This window comes from Erigeron canadensis, chromosome 1 (genome assembly GCF_010389155.1).
Source record: "Erigeron canadensis isolate Cc75 chromosome 1, C_canadensis_v1, whole genome shotgun sequence".
Taxonomy (NCBI): Eukaryota; Viridiplantae; Streptophyta; class Magnoliopsida; order Asterales; family Asteraceae; genus Erigeron; species Erigeron canadensis.
The window spans coordinates 45,011,795-45,028,699 of NC_057761.1; the positions used below are offsets into that span (position 1 = coordinate 45,011,795).

At 32.2% G+C, this 16,905-nt stretch overlaps 2 protein-coding genes across 5 annotated transcripts; both read left to right on the forward strand.

Annotated features, from left to right (window-relative positions):
- Positions 1–2,073: 2,073 nt before the first annotated feature.
- LOC122584845 (protein NLP6-like) lies at positions 2,074–5,918 on the forward strand. 4 transcript variants are annotated; one of them, XM_043756912.1, is made up of 5 exons: positions 2,132–2,220; positions 3,913–3,981; positions 4,297–4,344; positions 4,431–5,190; positions 5,311–5,918. In XM_043756912.1, the coding sequence occupies exons 2-5, from the start codon at positions 3,919–3,921 to the stop codon at positions 5,691–5,693; spliced, it is 1,254 nt and encodes a 417-aa protein (XP_043612847.1). In that variant the 5' UTR covers positions 2,132–2,220; positions 3,913–3,918; the 3' UTR covers positions 5,694–5,918. The 4 variants fall into 4 exon arrangements, with proteins under 4 accessions (XP_043612848.1, XP_043612847.1, XP_043612846.1 ...); XM_043756911.1 differs by having other exon boundaries at positions 2,202–2,220; positions 3,748–3,981; XM_043756913.1 differs by having other exon boundaries at positions 2,074–3,981; positions 4,431–5,186; positions 5,311–5,403.
- A 7,436-nt stretch (positions 5,919–13,354) lies between these two features.
- LOC122585116 lies at positions 13,355–15,404 on the forward strand. The gene has a single exon (XM_043757214.1). The coding sequence runs from the start codon at positions 13,551–13,553 to the stop codon at positions 15,228–15,230; it is 1,680 nt and encodes a 559-aa protein (XP_043613149.1). The 5' UTR covers positions 13,355–13,550; the 3' UTR covers positions 15,231–15,404.
- Positions 15,405–16,905: the final 1,501 nt, after the last annotated feature.

Genomic DNA, 16,905 nt, shown 5'->3' on the forward strand with positions numbered 1-16,905 from the left:
GATATAGAATCAACAAATAAACTAGTTGATACAGATAAATAAATATTGGAACTTGGGTTTGTATTTGTGAGAGGGGGATAATACATTTTTAATTAATATAATAAGGTTGAATGTATGGTAATTTGTAATCCGAATTAATGGATTAACGAGAGAGATTAAGGGGTTTGATGTTTTGTAAAAGCTCGAAGAACCTGCTGGTGGCGATGAAAATCCCGAGAAATTCTCTCTCTCTAAATAAGAGAAATTATCACAAATCGTCCATGTGGTTTCCTTGATTCGTATTTTTATTCTTGTACTTTTTTTTTTTATCAGTAAGTGTCCCTATACGTTTCTATTTCATTGTCAGCCGTCCTTAACACTAACAACCGTTAGTTTTGCGACGATTATACCCTCAGATGCATTGCACATGAGGGTATAATCGTCAAGTTCATAACCACAGTGACTATTTGTAATAAAAATACTGGATTAAAAAAAAAACTTTGGGTTCTCCCACACAACTCCGACCATCATTTCTGACCGGTCGGCCACCACCTGCCACCGCCGAAAAAGTTCCTCAGAAACCGAGAACCACCACCCCACTATGGTTACCAAAACCGAAGAGAAAAACATGATAATCGAGTGTGGTCAGACTATAACGACTTGTGTTGAAGCTTAAATGTCTCTTCTTCTTTCAAAACCGTAGTGAGGTGATAGTAGTCCGGTGGTGTGTGGCTGCGAGAGAGAGAGACAAATAGAAGAAAAAAGAAAAGATTAGGGTTTTTCTAGAGAGGGACGAAATGAGTCGTGTAGTGGTGGCTAGAAAACGAAACAGCAACAACGGCGGTAGAGTGGCGGAGCAGCAACAGCGGCGACGGTTCTGTGGTTGTGATTAAAGATGAAACCCTAATTGTTGTTGGTGATGATGGCCGGAGTTTTTTATGGTGAAAAAGAGCGACGACAGAAGGCTGTGAGGGTGGCCGGAAGTTTGGCTGGTGTTGATAGTGAGAGAGGAAAGAAGATGATGATGAGTTTTTGTCTTTTATTACAAATAATTCCTCAAAGATGTTTTCTTCTTTGTATGTATTACATCATATAGAGCAGATTTTTAAGTTTTCCTTTTCTTACCTTTAAATCCTATGCTTTTATGAAGATTGCATATTAACTACAACTTTCTTACATCATAATTACCATAATTCATGTCATGCTTTTGAAGCTATCTATGTGTAATCTAAGTTCTGGGTTTTTTTTTCAATCTCATTGTTGCACCATTCGTTTAAAATTGTTGGAAAACTCAAACTTTATTCTCATTTTTAACTTTCATATTTTGGTGCGCGTATCATTTTTGAAGGTTATAGTCCCCACCGTTAAATACTCTTACAGCAATGGTTCTTAACGTTAAACAATTTTAATATTTTTGACAAATGTAGTTCATGTCGTTAAATACTTTTACAATAATGGTCCCCAACTTTTAAAAATATCAAAAATTGTATTAAACACTAACAGATGTTAACTTTTGTTTAAGCGTTTAACGAAAGCTAGAATAACTGCCACAAATCACATCCTTTTCTCTAACAGGAAGTTACGTTATTTTTCCTAATGGATGTTAACAAATGTTAGATGTTATTTGAGTGGCTAACGAGATTTACAAAAATTGCTACAAATCAGGTCTATTTCTCTAGCTGCATTGAAGTATATAGCATTTATGTTAAATTGATATTGTCTATTGGTCGCCTAATTTAACAAAGGTTGTGAGTGAGTTTGTTTATTTTACGTTTTTATTTTTGTATTATTCTTTTAACTAAAATTTTCAATTTCAATCGTTTTTGTCTTTATAGATTTTATTGTACAAAGTTAATACATTCCGCGACACTTAACCCTATAATCTAACACAAAAAAGTTATTCAAAGTTAAAGTTAAAAAAGTTAGACTTTGAAAATTTAAAACATGACGTTCTAATGAAACGTAAGGAGTACTATTTATATTTTACCCTTCACATGAAGGACACATGTCACCCATAACGGATGAGAGCAAATGGATCCATTAAATTGGACCATGGATGCCACCAAACTAGTAGCTGGAGGGACCATAGATGCTGCTCTTTGTTTTTCTACGAGTATAAAGGATGCTTTCGTCTGGGTTTGTGACTCAAATTCAACAGGGGCACCAAGTCGACAATAATGGGTGAAGAGGATACGACTCGCCTGGATAATCAAAATCCATCATCAGCTGCTTCTTTTTTCTGTGAGTACTCTTAAAAGTTATAAGTTTCTTTCTTATGTATATATAGATGCGAAACCTGTCAAGATGAGATAATATCCATATATAATATGGGTATATATCGGCGACTATAAATACTAAAGGAATTATTATATATAGTGTATATGCCAAAACTGTGCAAAACCAAGCAAGCTAACAAGCTATATGCCAAACAACCAAGCAATCTAGCTGTAAAATAATGCTAGCAAAATGGCAAAAGTATGCTAGCAAGACTGCACACTCTTTGATAAATTTTTAGACATTCTTGTAGCACCCTTGCAATAGAATAGCTCTCTTAATTTTGCCAATGTAGGAGCCACACCAAAGTGGCCACCAACAGGAGAAGCATGGCAAAAAATAATAATGTCCCTCCTTAATTGCAAATCCTTAATTTTCTGTTCTAAAAGGTACTTCAAACTTCTTTGATCAATTTTGTTTATAGAGTGAGAAGTAGCGTGGTGCCAATGTTTTACAGCCAAAATTATAGCCAAAAGTTCTTTTTCATACACTGACTGTTGTTGATTAGATAATAGCTTATTGGTGAAGGCCCCAAATAATGACCTTCTTGCATCAAAAGAACTCCAATGCCCTTAGAAGAAGCATCCATCTCGGCATTTCCACTACAAACATTTCTCAAAATCCAGTAATTTCAAAACTGGAGGTGTGCTAAGAGCTTTGTTTAAGCTGCTCAAAGGCCGATTAAGCATCCCAACTCCAATGGACTCCAAAATTCTAAACAAACAAGAAACCTCTCAATTGCTTAACATTTATGGGAGTTGGCCACTCTTGAATAGCTGCTACTTAAGTAGGATCAATGGATTCCCCATCCTTACTAATAATGTGACTTAAGTACTCTACCCTTTCCCCTGCACAAGAGCACTTCGATTGCTTTGCCTCGCCACCATCACTGAAGTTCATAAATTTATCTTTAAATTTGAGTAACACCAAATTTAAATTTTCGAGAAATATCCATAACTGTGCATTGCGCCGGTAGTATTCTAGTGTAAAATTGTAAAATGATATATTTTTTTCTAACTTGAGAATATAATTAAGTCATTAATGCTTTTCTTTCACTTTTCTTTTAACGCGAAAATGCCTTTTAGGTAAATAATTTCTTTTCTTGTCTTGTCCTATCTATACCATTCTTTTCATTTCTTTTTAATTTAAATGCAGATTATTTACAAGAAAATTAATTATGTATTTGGTAATGTATGTGATAAGTTATATGGTAATGGTGGTGGTGGTGGGTTACTTCAATTTTGGACACCTAAAACAAATGAAGATGAAGAAGTCGTCGACTAAGTTGGGAGATGTCTCCTTTCAACTTTCAATCAACCATTTGTTCAACTTGGGGAATCTAATAATAATGATAATGTACTAGCATATAGGCAATGCTCCATAGGATATCACTATACTATTATTCGTAGTTATGATGATGATGATAATGATAATGATATTATGAAAATGGATTATGCACCTGCCGTCACTGCATTCCTGAACCATTTCCCGGAGCTAGTTATGGATCTGAGGAGTGTGGTTGATCACCAGGAAGAGGAGGAAGATATGTGTCCGTTGTTGGATTTTGCTTTGAAATCTGGATTCACTTGCTGTTTATGTATGCCTATTTTTAATTCTCCTTCTTCTCTAAGCTCTTCTTGTTGTGTTGGTGTTGTTGAGTGTTGTATGAAGCAGCAGTCATCTAAAGGTCTTCTTCTTGTCTTCAATTACTTGAAATCTGTACTAGAGGTATGTATGCATCCATGTGTTAATCATGTAGGCTAGTGCTACTTTCATCCATCTTGTAATTGCTTTATAATCCACTTTGCTTACCCTTCTCTCTCTCTCTGTCTCTCTCTCTATATATATATATAAAGGTTCATGCGAGAACCATTTGAATTGCAAGAACCATGAGAACTTCTATATTATAACTTGATGTTCATATGTGAATGGTATATGTGAACATATTCATTCGCATATGAACTGTCAAGTTGTACTTATAATTATCTACGTTCATACATGTTAATAGTTCTCACATGAACCTTACCGTACATATATATGCAGACAGTTGGCCTGTGTACATTTGTGGTACAACACTTTCGTCCTTACAAGGTAATATGTTTCTCAGCTCTATGAATGATATGTGTCTTAAAATTCATCGTCTATATCTATGTAATTACTTTGCTCTCATGAAACAGACTATATGCGGCCTTAATCATGCTACTAATGAAATTGAAGATGCATTAGATATTGTTTGTGAATCGCACCACCTAACTTATGCTCAAGTTTGGATCTCTTATGAGGACAAGAATCATGTGCTCTTTTCATCGGACACTCCAAGGAAACAAATGTTTGCACTTAAATTGAGTGGTTATTGTGTTGATTTGGATGATGCTCATCTTTTCTCTTCCCTTATGGATTATCATGATACTTGCGACACGCTTCCTTTGAAAATTGGACAGGGACTTTCCGGAAGAACGCTTCAAGTCCATGAACCAGTCTTCTACCGAAATATTAGTGAACTGAGTGATAGCGGGCCATTGCTGTTACTCCCTGCCAATAATAAATGTAGTTGCCTAACTATATGCTTGAGGAGCACCCACACTGGAGATCTTGTTGATTACGCATTTGAATTTTTATGGCCCCAAAGACGTAACTATCTTATCTTGTTGGAATCACTGCTACTAACACTGAAGCAGTGTTTGCCGAGTTTCATGTTTTCCTTTGGTGCTAAACTTGGTGATGAAGTACGTGTTGTTGATGTTGAGAACTCTACTGTAAGCATAATTAAATGTTTTCAGTTTTTCCATGGAATCAAGTTATCTCGATTATCAAAAACATTGGTAGGAAGAAAGGGACTGGTGGCCAAGGAATGCACTTCGTCTTCAGAGTTAAATTGCAAGACAACCTCAATAACCGGTGTCAAACGAAAATTTGGAAGCACACTGGAAGACGTTGGTAACCATAATATCTCTTTTTCTACACTACTTCGATTATCAGAGGCAAACTTGTATTTTTCCCCCCTTTCTCGATCGATGTTATACAGAAATTAATACAATTTTCTCCTTGGCATTACAGAAGTGCATGGACAAAACCGGCTTTTGAAGAGAAAGTCAAGGTACTTGTGCACGAGTCAAACGGAGTTGAGTGAAAAATGCGCCAGTAGCATTAACAGTGAAACCTCTCCATGTGATGAGATTCTGACCATAAAAGCAAGAAATAAAGTCGACGACATGATCACATTCTTCCTCCCAGTCTCATCAGCAACACTAGCAGCCGTGAAGAAAGAAATCGATAAAGGGTTTGAGTTAAGCGGATGCTACAGTCTTTGGTACTTAGATGAGGAAGAATATTGGAACGAATTGGAATCTGATGAACACCTAAGGCATAGCATTGGCTCTATGATACTTGCAAACAGATCTCATGTTCGACTGTGGGTCAGGAAGATAATCATATCATAATTTTATGATGCAAATGTTTCACACTATCAAAGTTACTTGTATCAAGTCATCTGTGAGGCCAATGTTGCTCTCTTTTTCTGTTTATGTATTTGTTGGTTTAAATAGAGCATACTTTGTGAAGAAAAGATGGAACATATAGTTAGAGTTAACTTTTTTTGTTATTATTGTTAAAGAATTTTCATAAAGGTGAAGGGTGTAGTGCCCACTTGGAATTTGACAAGTTAAGACAATGTCTATAGCCGTTTGTAATTTTTCTTCTTTTCTCTTTATTGTTGCCAAAAAGTGCCAAATATTGCCAAATAGTAAGGGGTGGTGCCAAAAATTAAGAATTAGTACTTGTATTAGACCATCTTTTTAACCATTCACCTTTTCACCTACACTTTTTACCGCAACATCAGCAACAACTTCTCATCACCTTCCCCTTCTTTTTTTCTCTTTAACCATTCACCTTTAAAATTAATACCCACTATATCCCACAATATCATACAAAACATCCAATCAAAATAAAATATCTAATATACAAACAAAATAAATAGTCCCATACTTTCTTTTCACCTTAGGTAAAGAGTTTATCCTACCCCCTTCACCTATACTCCACAACCATTCACCTTCTTGCTTAGTCATTTCACCTAAGAATTTCACATAAGCCTTATAAATGGTCTTAGGTTTTATGTAGGTATTTGAAGAAAACATGGCCATTTGGATCTAAATTGATGATTTGGTGATCAATTTGCGATTTGAATGCATACTGATAAATCGGTTTGAGTCTTAGGCATGTTGAATGAGCTGAAATGTTAGGGAAAAAAACCATATATACAACAGCTCATGTAACGACCAAGAAAAAAAAACCAAATTTGCAACAACTTAACGACTGTCTGGAAAAAGACTACCTGACGGCCGTTACACAGCTATATGTATGCACGAACAAACAATGCATTTTCAATGGGAAGTGATATTGCTACAACAAATTTTATCCATCTACAACAAATCCTACTTAATACAATTGTACACTGCATAATACAGTTTGTACCTTTGTTGTAAATGGCTAAATTTTATTGTATATATAAATATCCCTCTCCAATTTTCAATTGAATTTCATGTGTTGAGTGGACCCGTCAAGCACTAGGGCGCGTTTGGTTCACAAAATATTTTTGGAAGGAATGAAATCTTTCGAAGGAATTGGAATTTGAAGGAATGGAATTTGACGGAATGTTTTAGATTTTTTGAGAATTCAAGTGACGGAAGGAATCAAATTCCTTCCTCTATCCCCAAGGAATGGAGATTCCATCAAATGATGAAATGTTTAACATTCCTACGGAATGAGATTCCTTCTTCTTTGAACAACCAAACGCACTAAAATGTAACTGAATTCCAATTCCATCAGATTCCATCAAATTCTGTGAAACAAACGCGACCTAAATATTTAAGATTCCATGGAATTAATTTCCATTGCCAATCAATTATTGCCACGTCATCCCTATGTGGTAGAAAGAGCAGCAGCTGAAATATTAAACACGTAAGACACAAACTAGATCCGAAAAAGAAAAACAAACCGAAAAATCCGACCCAACTCAAAAAAAAAAAATTGATTTAACTTTTACTAATGAGAGAATATCATTTAATTTTGCATACCCTCTGAATTTTTATATTCGCCGCTACATAGAAACATTATGGTGAAGGGAACTCCATTGATGAAGCATTAGACCCAGAACAAGGTATTTGCTACTATGGTAGAAATTAGTCTAATCGACAATAATTTAAGACTTTTGGGCCAATCACACACAAGTCAAATAAAAATTGATATAATTATATTAGAATTGTAAAATTGCAAATAATGACTAAAGAACTTCTCCATTTATTTTACCCCAAAAAAGAAACTTCTCTGTATGTACATTTTTGAGTATAAATACTTCGTGAATACTGAATAGCAATTGCAACTACCAAAATAAAAATAGAAAACGTACACCAACCATATATTTTATTGCCTTCATCATTCTTGTATGTTCATGATAAAGAATTACTACTATTAGATACCACCAACCACAATTATCGAAATTTTATTAAACTTTATCAATCATTATAGGCAAATTAGCCCGTATGTAACATAAACATCTGGTAGAAAAATCGAAAAATATGCTAGATCACTTTATTGTTTAGTTTTTCTAAAGGTGGAAAAGAGAGGAGAAGATAAAATTATAAAATGCATCGTTAAGTGTGAAAACTCGAAAGGAAAGGAGTGGAAAGGGTTAGAGAAGAAAGTTTAGTTGTTTTTTGTTTCGAAAATTTTCCCCTCATTTTTGAGGTGATTAGAAAAGAAAACTTCCCTTTTCTCTCATTTCCTTTCTTTTCTTAAGTTAACTAAACAATATATCGACAAGTTAATTAAAAGGAAGTTAATTAAAAGGAAACCTTTCTTTTTATTTTTATTGATCAAAAGAAAATAATACATTTAATATCTATAAATTGACAAAGCCTTCTAAAGATAATGAATGCAGTATGAGCCATCTATATGTAGGAGTTGCCTACGAACAACTTCACCAATATTGTATATGATGTTTAAATGTCATTGCAAATTTATATAAACTATGCTAACGCTGGATTTTTAGAACTGTGATTAAGACTACTGTAAACTAAAAAATTGACATGTTTGATGTTTTAGAAAAGATGACAAAATTTAGTCTTTTTGTATGTGGGTATCTATATCAACCTCTATTGATCCTCTATATATATATATATATATATATTTATACTAGGTCTTTTACTCGCACGGTGTGCGGATATTGAATTAATTTTTCAAAATTTTTAATATAGACATTGATAATCAATAATAATATATAATGATGAACATTTAAGTACCAAAAAAATTATAAACTTAATTGAACATATTTAGAAATCTAATGGCGTTGCTTTTCCACCCTGACAATGAAGATTAGTTTAAGCGAGGTTGACGGTATCTTATGGTTGCGTATTTGCTCTCGACATTGTATTCGATTAAGAATAATTGTAATCACAACCCGTATTTATTAAAATAATTACCACCTGTGAAAGAAACGAAACTGTATAACCCGTAACTCCATTGGACCGAATTGTGATATCATTTATCTAGTTAGAAATATTTAAATTCCTATAATGAAAGGATTTTGATAATATATGATTTGATATTATTTTTGTTAAATGTAGTCGCCAAATAAATTTAGATATCAAAGCTTCTGAATTGACATTGATGATAATCAATAAAACTATAATGTTCAGCATTTAAATACCAAAAATATGTAATAATTATAATTATAATGCATTAAGATAATAAATAAAAAAATTCATCAAAAAAAACAAATCCAAAGTTGGTAATAATTACAAAAATCTGCATCACAAACAAAATTGACAATAGATGTGAGTGTTATAATCATACACCATGAACAAATATAACATTTAAATTAAGGAAAATATAAATATAAATAACATTATTTAGTTCGATCATAATTATGAAAAAACATAAATATATAATGAAGTAATTATTACCATGAAATTTTATTTATCATTGATTCCATAATCCATATGCAATTAAAAGAACCCAAGATCAAAAAATTAGATTAGATAAAGTATATATATTGTAGATTATATATAAAATTTAAATTCATATGCTCCAAATGTCAAAAAGCCAGTGTATAAATCACTACCAAAACTAAGACCAATGTGATATTTTTCCTTTATTTGTTCATCCGAGAGAAAAAGCAAATGGAATGAGATTTTTAATTTTTCTTTTCTTATTATATTTATATATAGAATTGATCAAAGTTTCCTTATATGAGATTTTTTTTCTTCAATATAAGGGATTTGGTTTCTTAATTTTGTACGAGCATGGTACCCGCGCAATGCAGCGGCAGTAGTGGAGAAAGCGGTCTGTTTTATTAGAGATTTTAGGTAGTTACGTAAAGATAAAAAACAAAAAAGTCCAAGGGCAAATCTGGTAATTCAAAGGTAGAATTACCTTATATAAAAATAGGTCATTTCTTTTATAAGGTATTATAGATATAAATATATTTTTTATTTAATATTTAATGGTTAAAAATTGTCAAAAAATGTTATGACGCTATGTGGTATTGTTTAAAGAGAGTTTAAATTTAGGTAGATGGCTTAAGAATCCTAAGATAACTAATGTTTTAATACATATACATATATATATATATATATATTTCTTTTTATGAAATGAACAGTTGTATATTATTCATTATTTATTATATATCGAGAGGTATATTTTAAAAAAAGGAGGTGGAATAAGGAACCCTAGTATGTAGGGAAATAATTAATCCTCCTAACCAAATAGCTTAATAATTCTCCTAACTATGAGATGATGACATGTGAAAAAATCAGGGGCAAGATTAAGAAAGAGAATTAGTGGATACCACATGTCACCTTCTTAATGTATTAGGAGGATTATTAGGCTATTTAGTTAGGAAGATTTTTCATTTTCCTTTTGGCATAATCTAAGAAAGAGAATGACAGAGAAAATAAATAGATTACACTTGTCATATGATAAATAAATAAGATTAATTATTAGATTGATTTATCTCTATATATAACTAAGAGATGATAGATTTTTGATTAGTTGGTAATTATGAGAAAATGTCATGTAGGATTTTTCATTATGTGTCATATTTATATTAATTTCCTAATTTTAACCATTCCTTTAAAAATTACTTTTTATCCAAATCATCATTAATTAATAATTAAAAAAGTTAAAAGCAAAAAAATAATAAAAAAATTTTACATGATAAAAATGTCGAATATGGTGGATATATATATCTCTTCATTTGTTAAATAAAGATATTATATTGATAAAGATAAACTACATTTCTTAATGTTAATAAATTGGTAAGTCATAAATTAAAAACTTTTTGATCGTACACAATTCATTACATGGAGTATCTAATTCCTTATAAAACAATTAATATATATTAAATTAAAAGTTAATATAAGAAGATATTGTATCTCAAATATGAATATATACATGAAGAAGATATATACTTATCTACGCAACTCTAACTTAAAAACTAATTTATTTAAGTTAGATTTTACAAAAAGGACACATATTAGGTAAGATTTGTGCCGAGTGTATTGGTAGATATTGTTTTTAATAAATATATGTTTTATTATATTGGTAGATGAGTTTACGGATGATATTATGATGATTGTTTTTCAGGAAATAATACTGCAAAAAATTTCATATTTCGTATTTTTATAATACATGAGCATAAAGATATTTATATACCTTAAACAATGTCTTTTATTAATTAAGTGATAATTAACATTTTTCAAATGAGGCTAATTATTATAGTATAGTTAATAAATATACATGATGATATGAAAGATTTTTATGATTTATAAATATTTATGTTTCATTAGTCATACTTTAATATACTTGACATTTATCATATATTCATAAATTATAGTTTTATTATTTGTAGAAGTTATAATCTAATTTTAACATATTTGACATTTATCTATAAATTTTTTTATATTATCATAAACAATGAATAATAATGTAACTATGTTTTCAGTCCGTTCCGCATAACGTACGGGTTTAATCTAGTAAGTTGATATATCATTAGCTTATCAAAGAAATAATCCAACCAATCATTAGGAAATGCCGTTGCCTAACATTATTTGAGAATTGAGATAAACACGTTAACATTAATTAGATCGTAATGTACAATCTTACCAAACAAATTTTAACTATATACTATACACTCTGGGGTGGAGCTAGTAGGAGGGTTGGGGGTACTTGACCCCAACCAACCATTCATGTTTTATATTGTAAGGCTAGCTCATATAGCTAATTAATACAAAGGTTTTTTTTGAAGCAAACCACCTCTAATCTATAAATTTTTGATTTCTAGCCATGACAGTTAAAAACCATTATATTTGGTCCATAAAAGTAAACCATCGTAATAAAATTCTACTTTACTAAAGTTTTATTAAATGGTTAGGTCTTTCACATTATATTGTATACAACGATTAAAAAATAAATATGGTTGAGCCCTGCTCAACGTGAAATCCTGGCTCCACCTCTGTATACACTAATACACTTAAACACCTAACAAAGTAAGAAAAGAAATAAGAAAACATGAAAATGAACTTAAACACAAATCATTCTTCTTATTTGGATGATAAATTAAGTATACAATTTCAATTCATTCAGGGATATGATATATATTTCTCATATACATTTACGATTTACTTAAGTTTTTATTAATCTGTGATTATTTCTTTTGTTGAAGATAGATACAAAATTGTAAAGTGTAATAAGCATGTGGATTTTTCCTTTTTGTCATGGATTGATTGTCTTTGGGATCTCATCTAGTTTTCTTTTCCTTTTATTTGTCCTCACACAACCAAAGATACCAACTCCCACTTGGGTTACTTTTTTGACTAAAACACATATCCATCCATAATCAAACACATATCCTCTAATTTTCATCCCCCAGGTCTCTTTCCATAAATTTAAGTAAATTATCCAACTACTAAACACTAAAACATGTTGTAAGATAAAAAAAAAAAATTATACTTTAAAGTTTAGCATATCTGGATTTTTTTTTTTTTTACCGAAAAGAGATAAACTAGAATGTGGTGTTAAGAAGTGTCGACTGTCGACCATGAAATGAAAATTAACTTTAACGTATTTTAGTGCATATATTAATTAATGCCTTTAAAACCTTATTACTATATATATACTCCATCAAACTTAGGAAACTTAACACTGTTGTTTTGGCTATTGTCTAGAGCTAGGCTTTTAAAGTTTTATTTTATTTTAAGTTTTTATTGCCCTCAAGATCCACATTAAGGAAACCCCCAAAGGGAAAAAAAAAAAACCCTCCTGACCACCTATAATTCTATAAAGGTTGATTATTTACTTTAGAGAATTATGATGTTAATATGATGTTCCATATATTGTTTTGTCCTGTTGACTTAACATTTTGGAAATATGTGGCAACGATGACCTTTGTGCCATGAAACATATGGTTTTTAACTTCCGAATCGATAGTTAGGGTAGATATCGATGACAAATTAATATATCAAGTCAGAAAAGTGAAATTGGTGTAAAAACTTACGGTAAAAAATCTATCACTGATTTGATAATTAACACATTATTCTCTTATTACATATTTTGCAGCATGAAAGAGTAAAGATATGTTTATGAAACATCTGTTAGCATCAAAATATTATGTTATACACTATGAGAGGTAATATTTGTGACTTTGTGTTAGGGGTCTTTAGTTTTTACTTTTCACCCATAAACCAAGATTCGAAACTTGAATGGTACTTGTGAGTTTTTCTTAGGAGATTAATTGGGGTGTAAATTTACTGCCTTTGGTTTAATTACATGTTTTAGATGTAGAAGGTTTTCACCAACTTAACATGCATTAAAACAGCAAACTTCCTATAAGTTACAAAAATGATAGTGGTGGTAGATAAGTTGATAGCTAAGTTCTTAATACAAATATCATTGTTTTTGGCATGTTTCAAAGTTCAAACTGTCATTTCTCCTTTATAATATTCTCTCCTTCTAACTCCATCACATTCAAGAAATTAATTAAAACATATCCAACTTCAACTTTTCTACAAATTTTCCATTCTTCTTCTTCTTCACAATTCCATTTTTATTTCTGTTTTCACACATATATCTTTGACTTCCTTAAAGTCAAATGAGTTGAATTATGTATAGTACATGTTTCAACAACCTTCATTACAATGCAACTACTAAATCCTATGACTATATGTCTACACATTTTTGTCAATATTTTTTCTTTCTAAGTTTTGCATAATTTTCATAATTCACAACATATTCATCATTTAGCAATGGTGGCTGAACCATGGTTACAAAAAATCACAAACCATGTAGTAACATCCAAAAAATCCAACAAAAAGTCCACAAAAATACAAGAAACAATAGGAATCCTTTCATTTGAAATCGCGAATTTAATGTCAAAAACCATTAGGTTCCACAAGTCTTTAACAAATTCCAAACTAGCTAAGCTAAAAACCGATATCCTTACCTCGGATGGGGTCAAAACTTTAGTATCCCCGGACGAAACATATCTTTTAGACCTTGTATTATCCGAAAACCTACAAGAGTTAAACTTTATAGCCCGGTCGGTCTCTAGGCTAGGAAAAAAGTGTACCATGCAACATCTTCAAGGATTTGAACATGTGTATATAGATATAGTTAATGGAAAAATCAATGTGATGGATTTAGGGGTCATAGTGAAGGATATGGATGCAACGGTTAGAAAAATGGAACGATTTGTTAATTCTACTGTTAAGTTATATGGAGAAATGCAGGTTTTGAATGAGTTAGAAATTGCTATAAAAAAATTTCAACAAAATCGACATGAAGAAAGTATGAAAGTCTTTGAGCAGAAGCTGATGTGGCAAGTACAAGATGTTAGGCATTTGAAAGACGTTTCGTTATGGAATCAAAGTTTTGACAAGATTGTTGAGATGCTGGCAAGAAGTGTGTGTACATTATATGCAAGATTGTGTTTTGTTTTTGTTGATGCTATTGACAGAAGAGACATATTTTCGAGTACTTCTTGTAGAAGTTTGCGGGAAAAGTTTGATGGAATTGGTAGTAATTCGTGTAATTCGAGTACTTTTGTTGAGAAGAAAGCAATTAGTGTTAGGCCTCAGGTTGAAACACGAAAAATTGAGATGAATCTGTTAAAAGATGAAGATCAGTTTAAATTTGATTGCGGTTTGGGGCCAAGGAAATTGCTTATGGAATGTTTAAGTATAGGCTCTTCAGTATCAACAATGGATGATTTTGATGAAAATGGCTCTATTAGAACAAGTAACGATAGAAGTAGCCGTGTTTCAGGTTCTTGTAGTGTTTCAAGTAGCGTAAAGAAAGAGGTTTTGAGTCATTCGAGTTCATTTAATCGAGCTCCTTTCAAAGTAGACAGTAAAGGGCATAAGAGTAGTATGATGAAGAGTTTGAAAAGTGTCCCCCAGAGTAGATTAATGGTACAGGCTCCTCTGAAAACTGTTGGTGGGTCGGGTTTGGCTCTGCATTATGCAAACGTTATAATTGTTATTGAGAAGTTGATTCAATACCCACATTTGGTTGGTGAGGAAGCTAGAGATGATTTATATCAAATGTTACCAACGAGTTTAAGATTGCGTTTAAGGAGAAATTTGAAGTCTTGTGCAAAAGATTTAGCAATATATGATGCCCCTCTTGCGCATGATTGGAAAGACAGGCTAGATGGTATACTGGGATGGCTAGCACCAATGGCACACAACATGATTCGGTGGCAAAGTGAAAGGAATTACGAACAACAGCAAATCGTGTCAAGAACAAATGTTCTTCTGCTGCAAACTTTGTACTTTGCAGACAGGGATAAGACAGAGGCCGCCATGTGTGAGCTTCTTGTCGGGTTGAATTATATATGTCGTTATGAACATCAACAGAATGCTTTAATGGATTGTGCAAGCAGTTTCGACTTGGATGATTGCACAGACTGGCAATTGCAATATTGAGATTTTCAGAGTTGTCATGGTGGTGAGTTCTATATCTTGGTTTTTCTCTTAATACTTAATTATAGCATATATAGATGATAGAAGTTGTCAATGATAATGTGAATATAGAGATTTTGAAATTGTAGATGTTTGTTTTCATTGTATGGATAAATTGTTTTATATACTTGTTTTATACGATTTAGTATGCAAACTACATAATTTAACTCAATCAAACAGGTCATCCATGAACTAGATGTGTGTAATTCAACGGGTGGTATTGTTAGTTGAATATGTTGTCATTTGCTTTATTACTTGTGAATTTGCATACACCGTTGCTATATACAAAAGGGCCTAAACATGCTTATTATTCTTACATAGACAAACATGGTAAGTATGGTAATTCAGATAGCGGTTATATACAGTATACCCATCAGTGTTCTAGGTTATGCATCAACTATGGTGTGGCTCAGCAGTCACAAATACTAAAGTCTGTTTTCGGCATTGATAGAAAATGTATGTCCATTTACATTGATAGATAATTTAAATCAAACAACTCAACAAAGAACACACACACAAAAAAAAAAAAAAAAAAAAGCAGCCCAGAATATCGAGAAAACTGAACAGAGACAAGAAACAAGTATAAAGCTCCAAAGGAAAGTAGATAGTTTTGATAACATGATTTTGAAGAGAAGATGAAAAAAAGAGTCAAAATCTTTAATTATCTTAAAAGAAGTATTTGTATTTTATCTTTCTATAATGGTACATACAATTTGCCAAGTGCTTGAGTCATCTGTTTATTTTTCAGACCTGAAAGTATTGTAAGTCCTGCACAAGGCAAGACATGCCCAAGGCCAAGTGATGGTCTTCATTTCACCAAACTTGATGTGGGTGCATATATGAGTATGACACTGTACTCAGTAAATGTGATCCTATGCATTTGAACTTTGAAGCATAGACAGTTTTAGACAGAGTAAACTTGGCCCTAGTGAGTCGGGCCCTTTGAAGCTTAAAAGAACAAGTTCAGTAATTCACTATATGCATAAGGACATGCATCAGAGATGCGGCCACTCTATCGACTACTGCCTCGGCTTCCAAAAAACTTGTACATGCGCATCCCCTTGTCCCAAAATAGCGAGGTAGGCAAAAATAAATGAACAAAATTACACACTATTATCTTCCTCTGGCCAATATCTTGTTCGATTTAGCAGGTTGTGTAAAACACAATCATGGAAGCATGCTAGTAATCCAAGGCTCTTTATGTCGTTCAATTAGATTCTTGAACCGACTGTGGTAAACATAATTATACCTTGTACCCATGAAAGTACCCTTAGTTTTAGGAATTATACTGAACTAGCGGGCATGCATGATAGGAATTTTAGTAGTGCAAGTGGGGGATAGTTGATTAGAAACTGGTATGTGGGACTGACCTGGTGACATTGTGATTACTGATCATGATGTTGGTGTGGCTGCAACCTTTAATCCTTTATAAGAGCATGCTTTATTCATGTTTCCTAAGCCTGCTGCTCAAGTTCATGAAAAAGTTTGGCTTTTCTGTGTAAGAAAAAGCTTCTTTTGAAAGCCTCACACTCTAATGCTTTTCATTCTTTCATTCATCATTAGAATCATCTTGTTTTCTCTCCATATACAAGCTTGTATTTACCATGCTCTTAATTCATTATGTTACAAAATACGGATA

Coding starts and splice junctions, on each gene's coding strand:
- LOC122585116 (XM_043757214.1), top strand. CDS start 13,551: ATGGTGGCTGAACCATGGTTACAAAAAATCACAAACCATGTAGTAACA.
- LOC122584845 (XM_043756910.1), top strand. CDS start 3,694: ATGAAAATGGATTATGCACCTGCCGTCACTGCATTCCTGAACCATTTC. Junction 4,345..4,430: donor AACACTTTCGTCCTTACAAG/GTAATATGTTTC, acceptor CTCATGAAACAG/ACTATATGCGGCCTTAATCA. Junction 5,191..5,310: donor AAGCACACTGGAAGACGTTG/GTAACCATAATA, acceptor TTGGCATTACAG/AAGTGCATGGACAAAACCGG.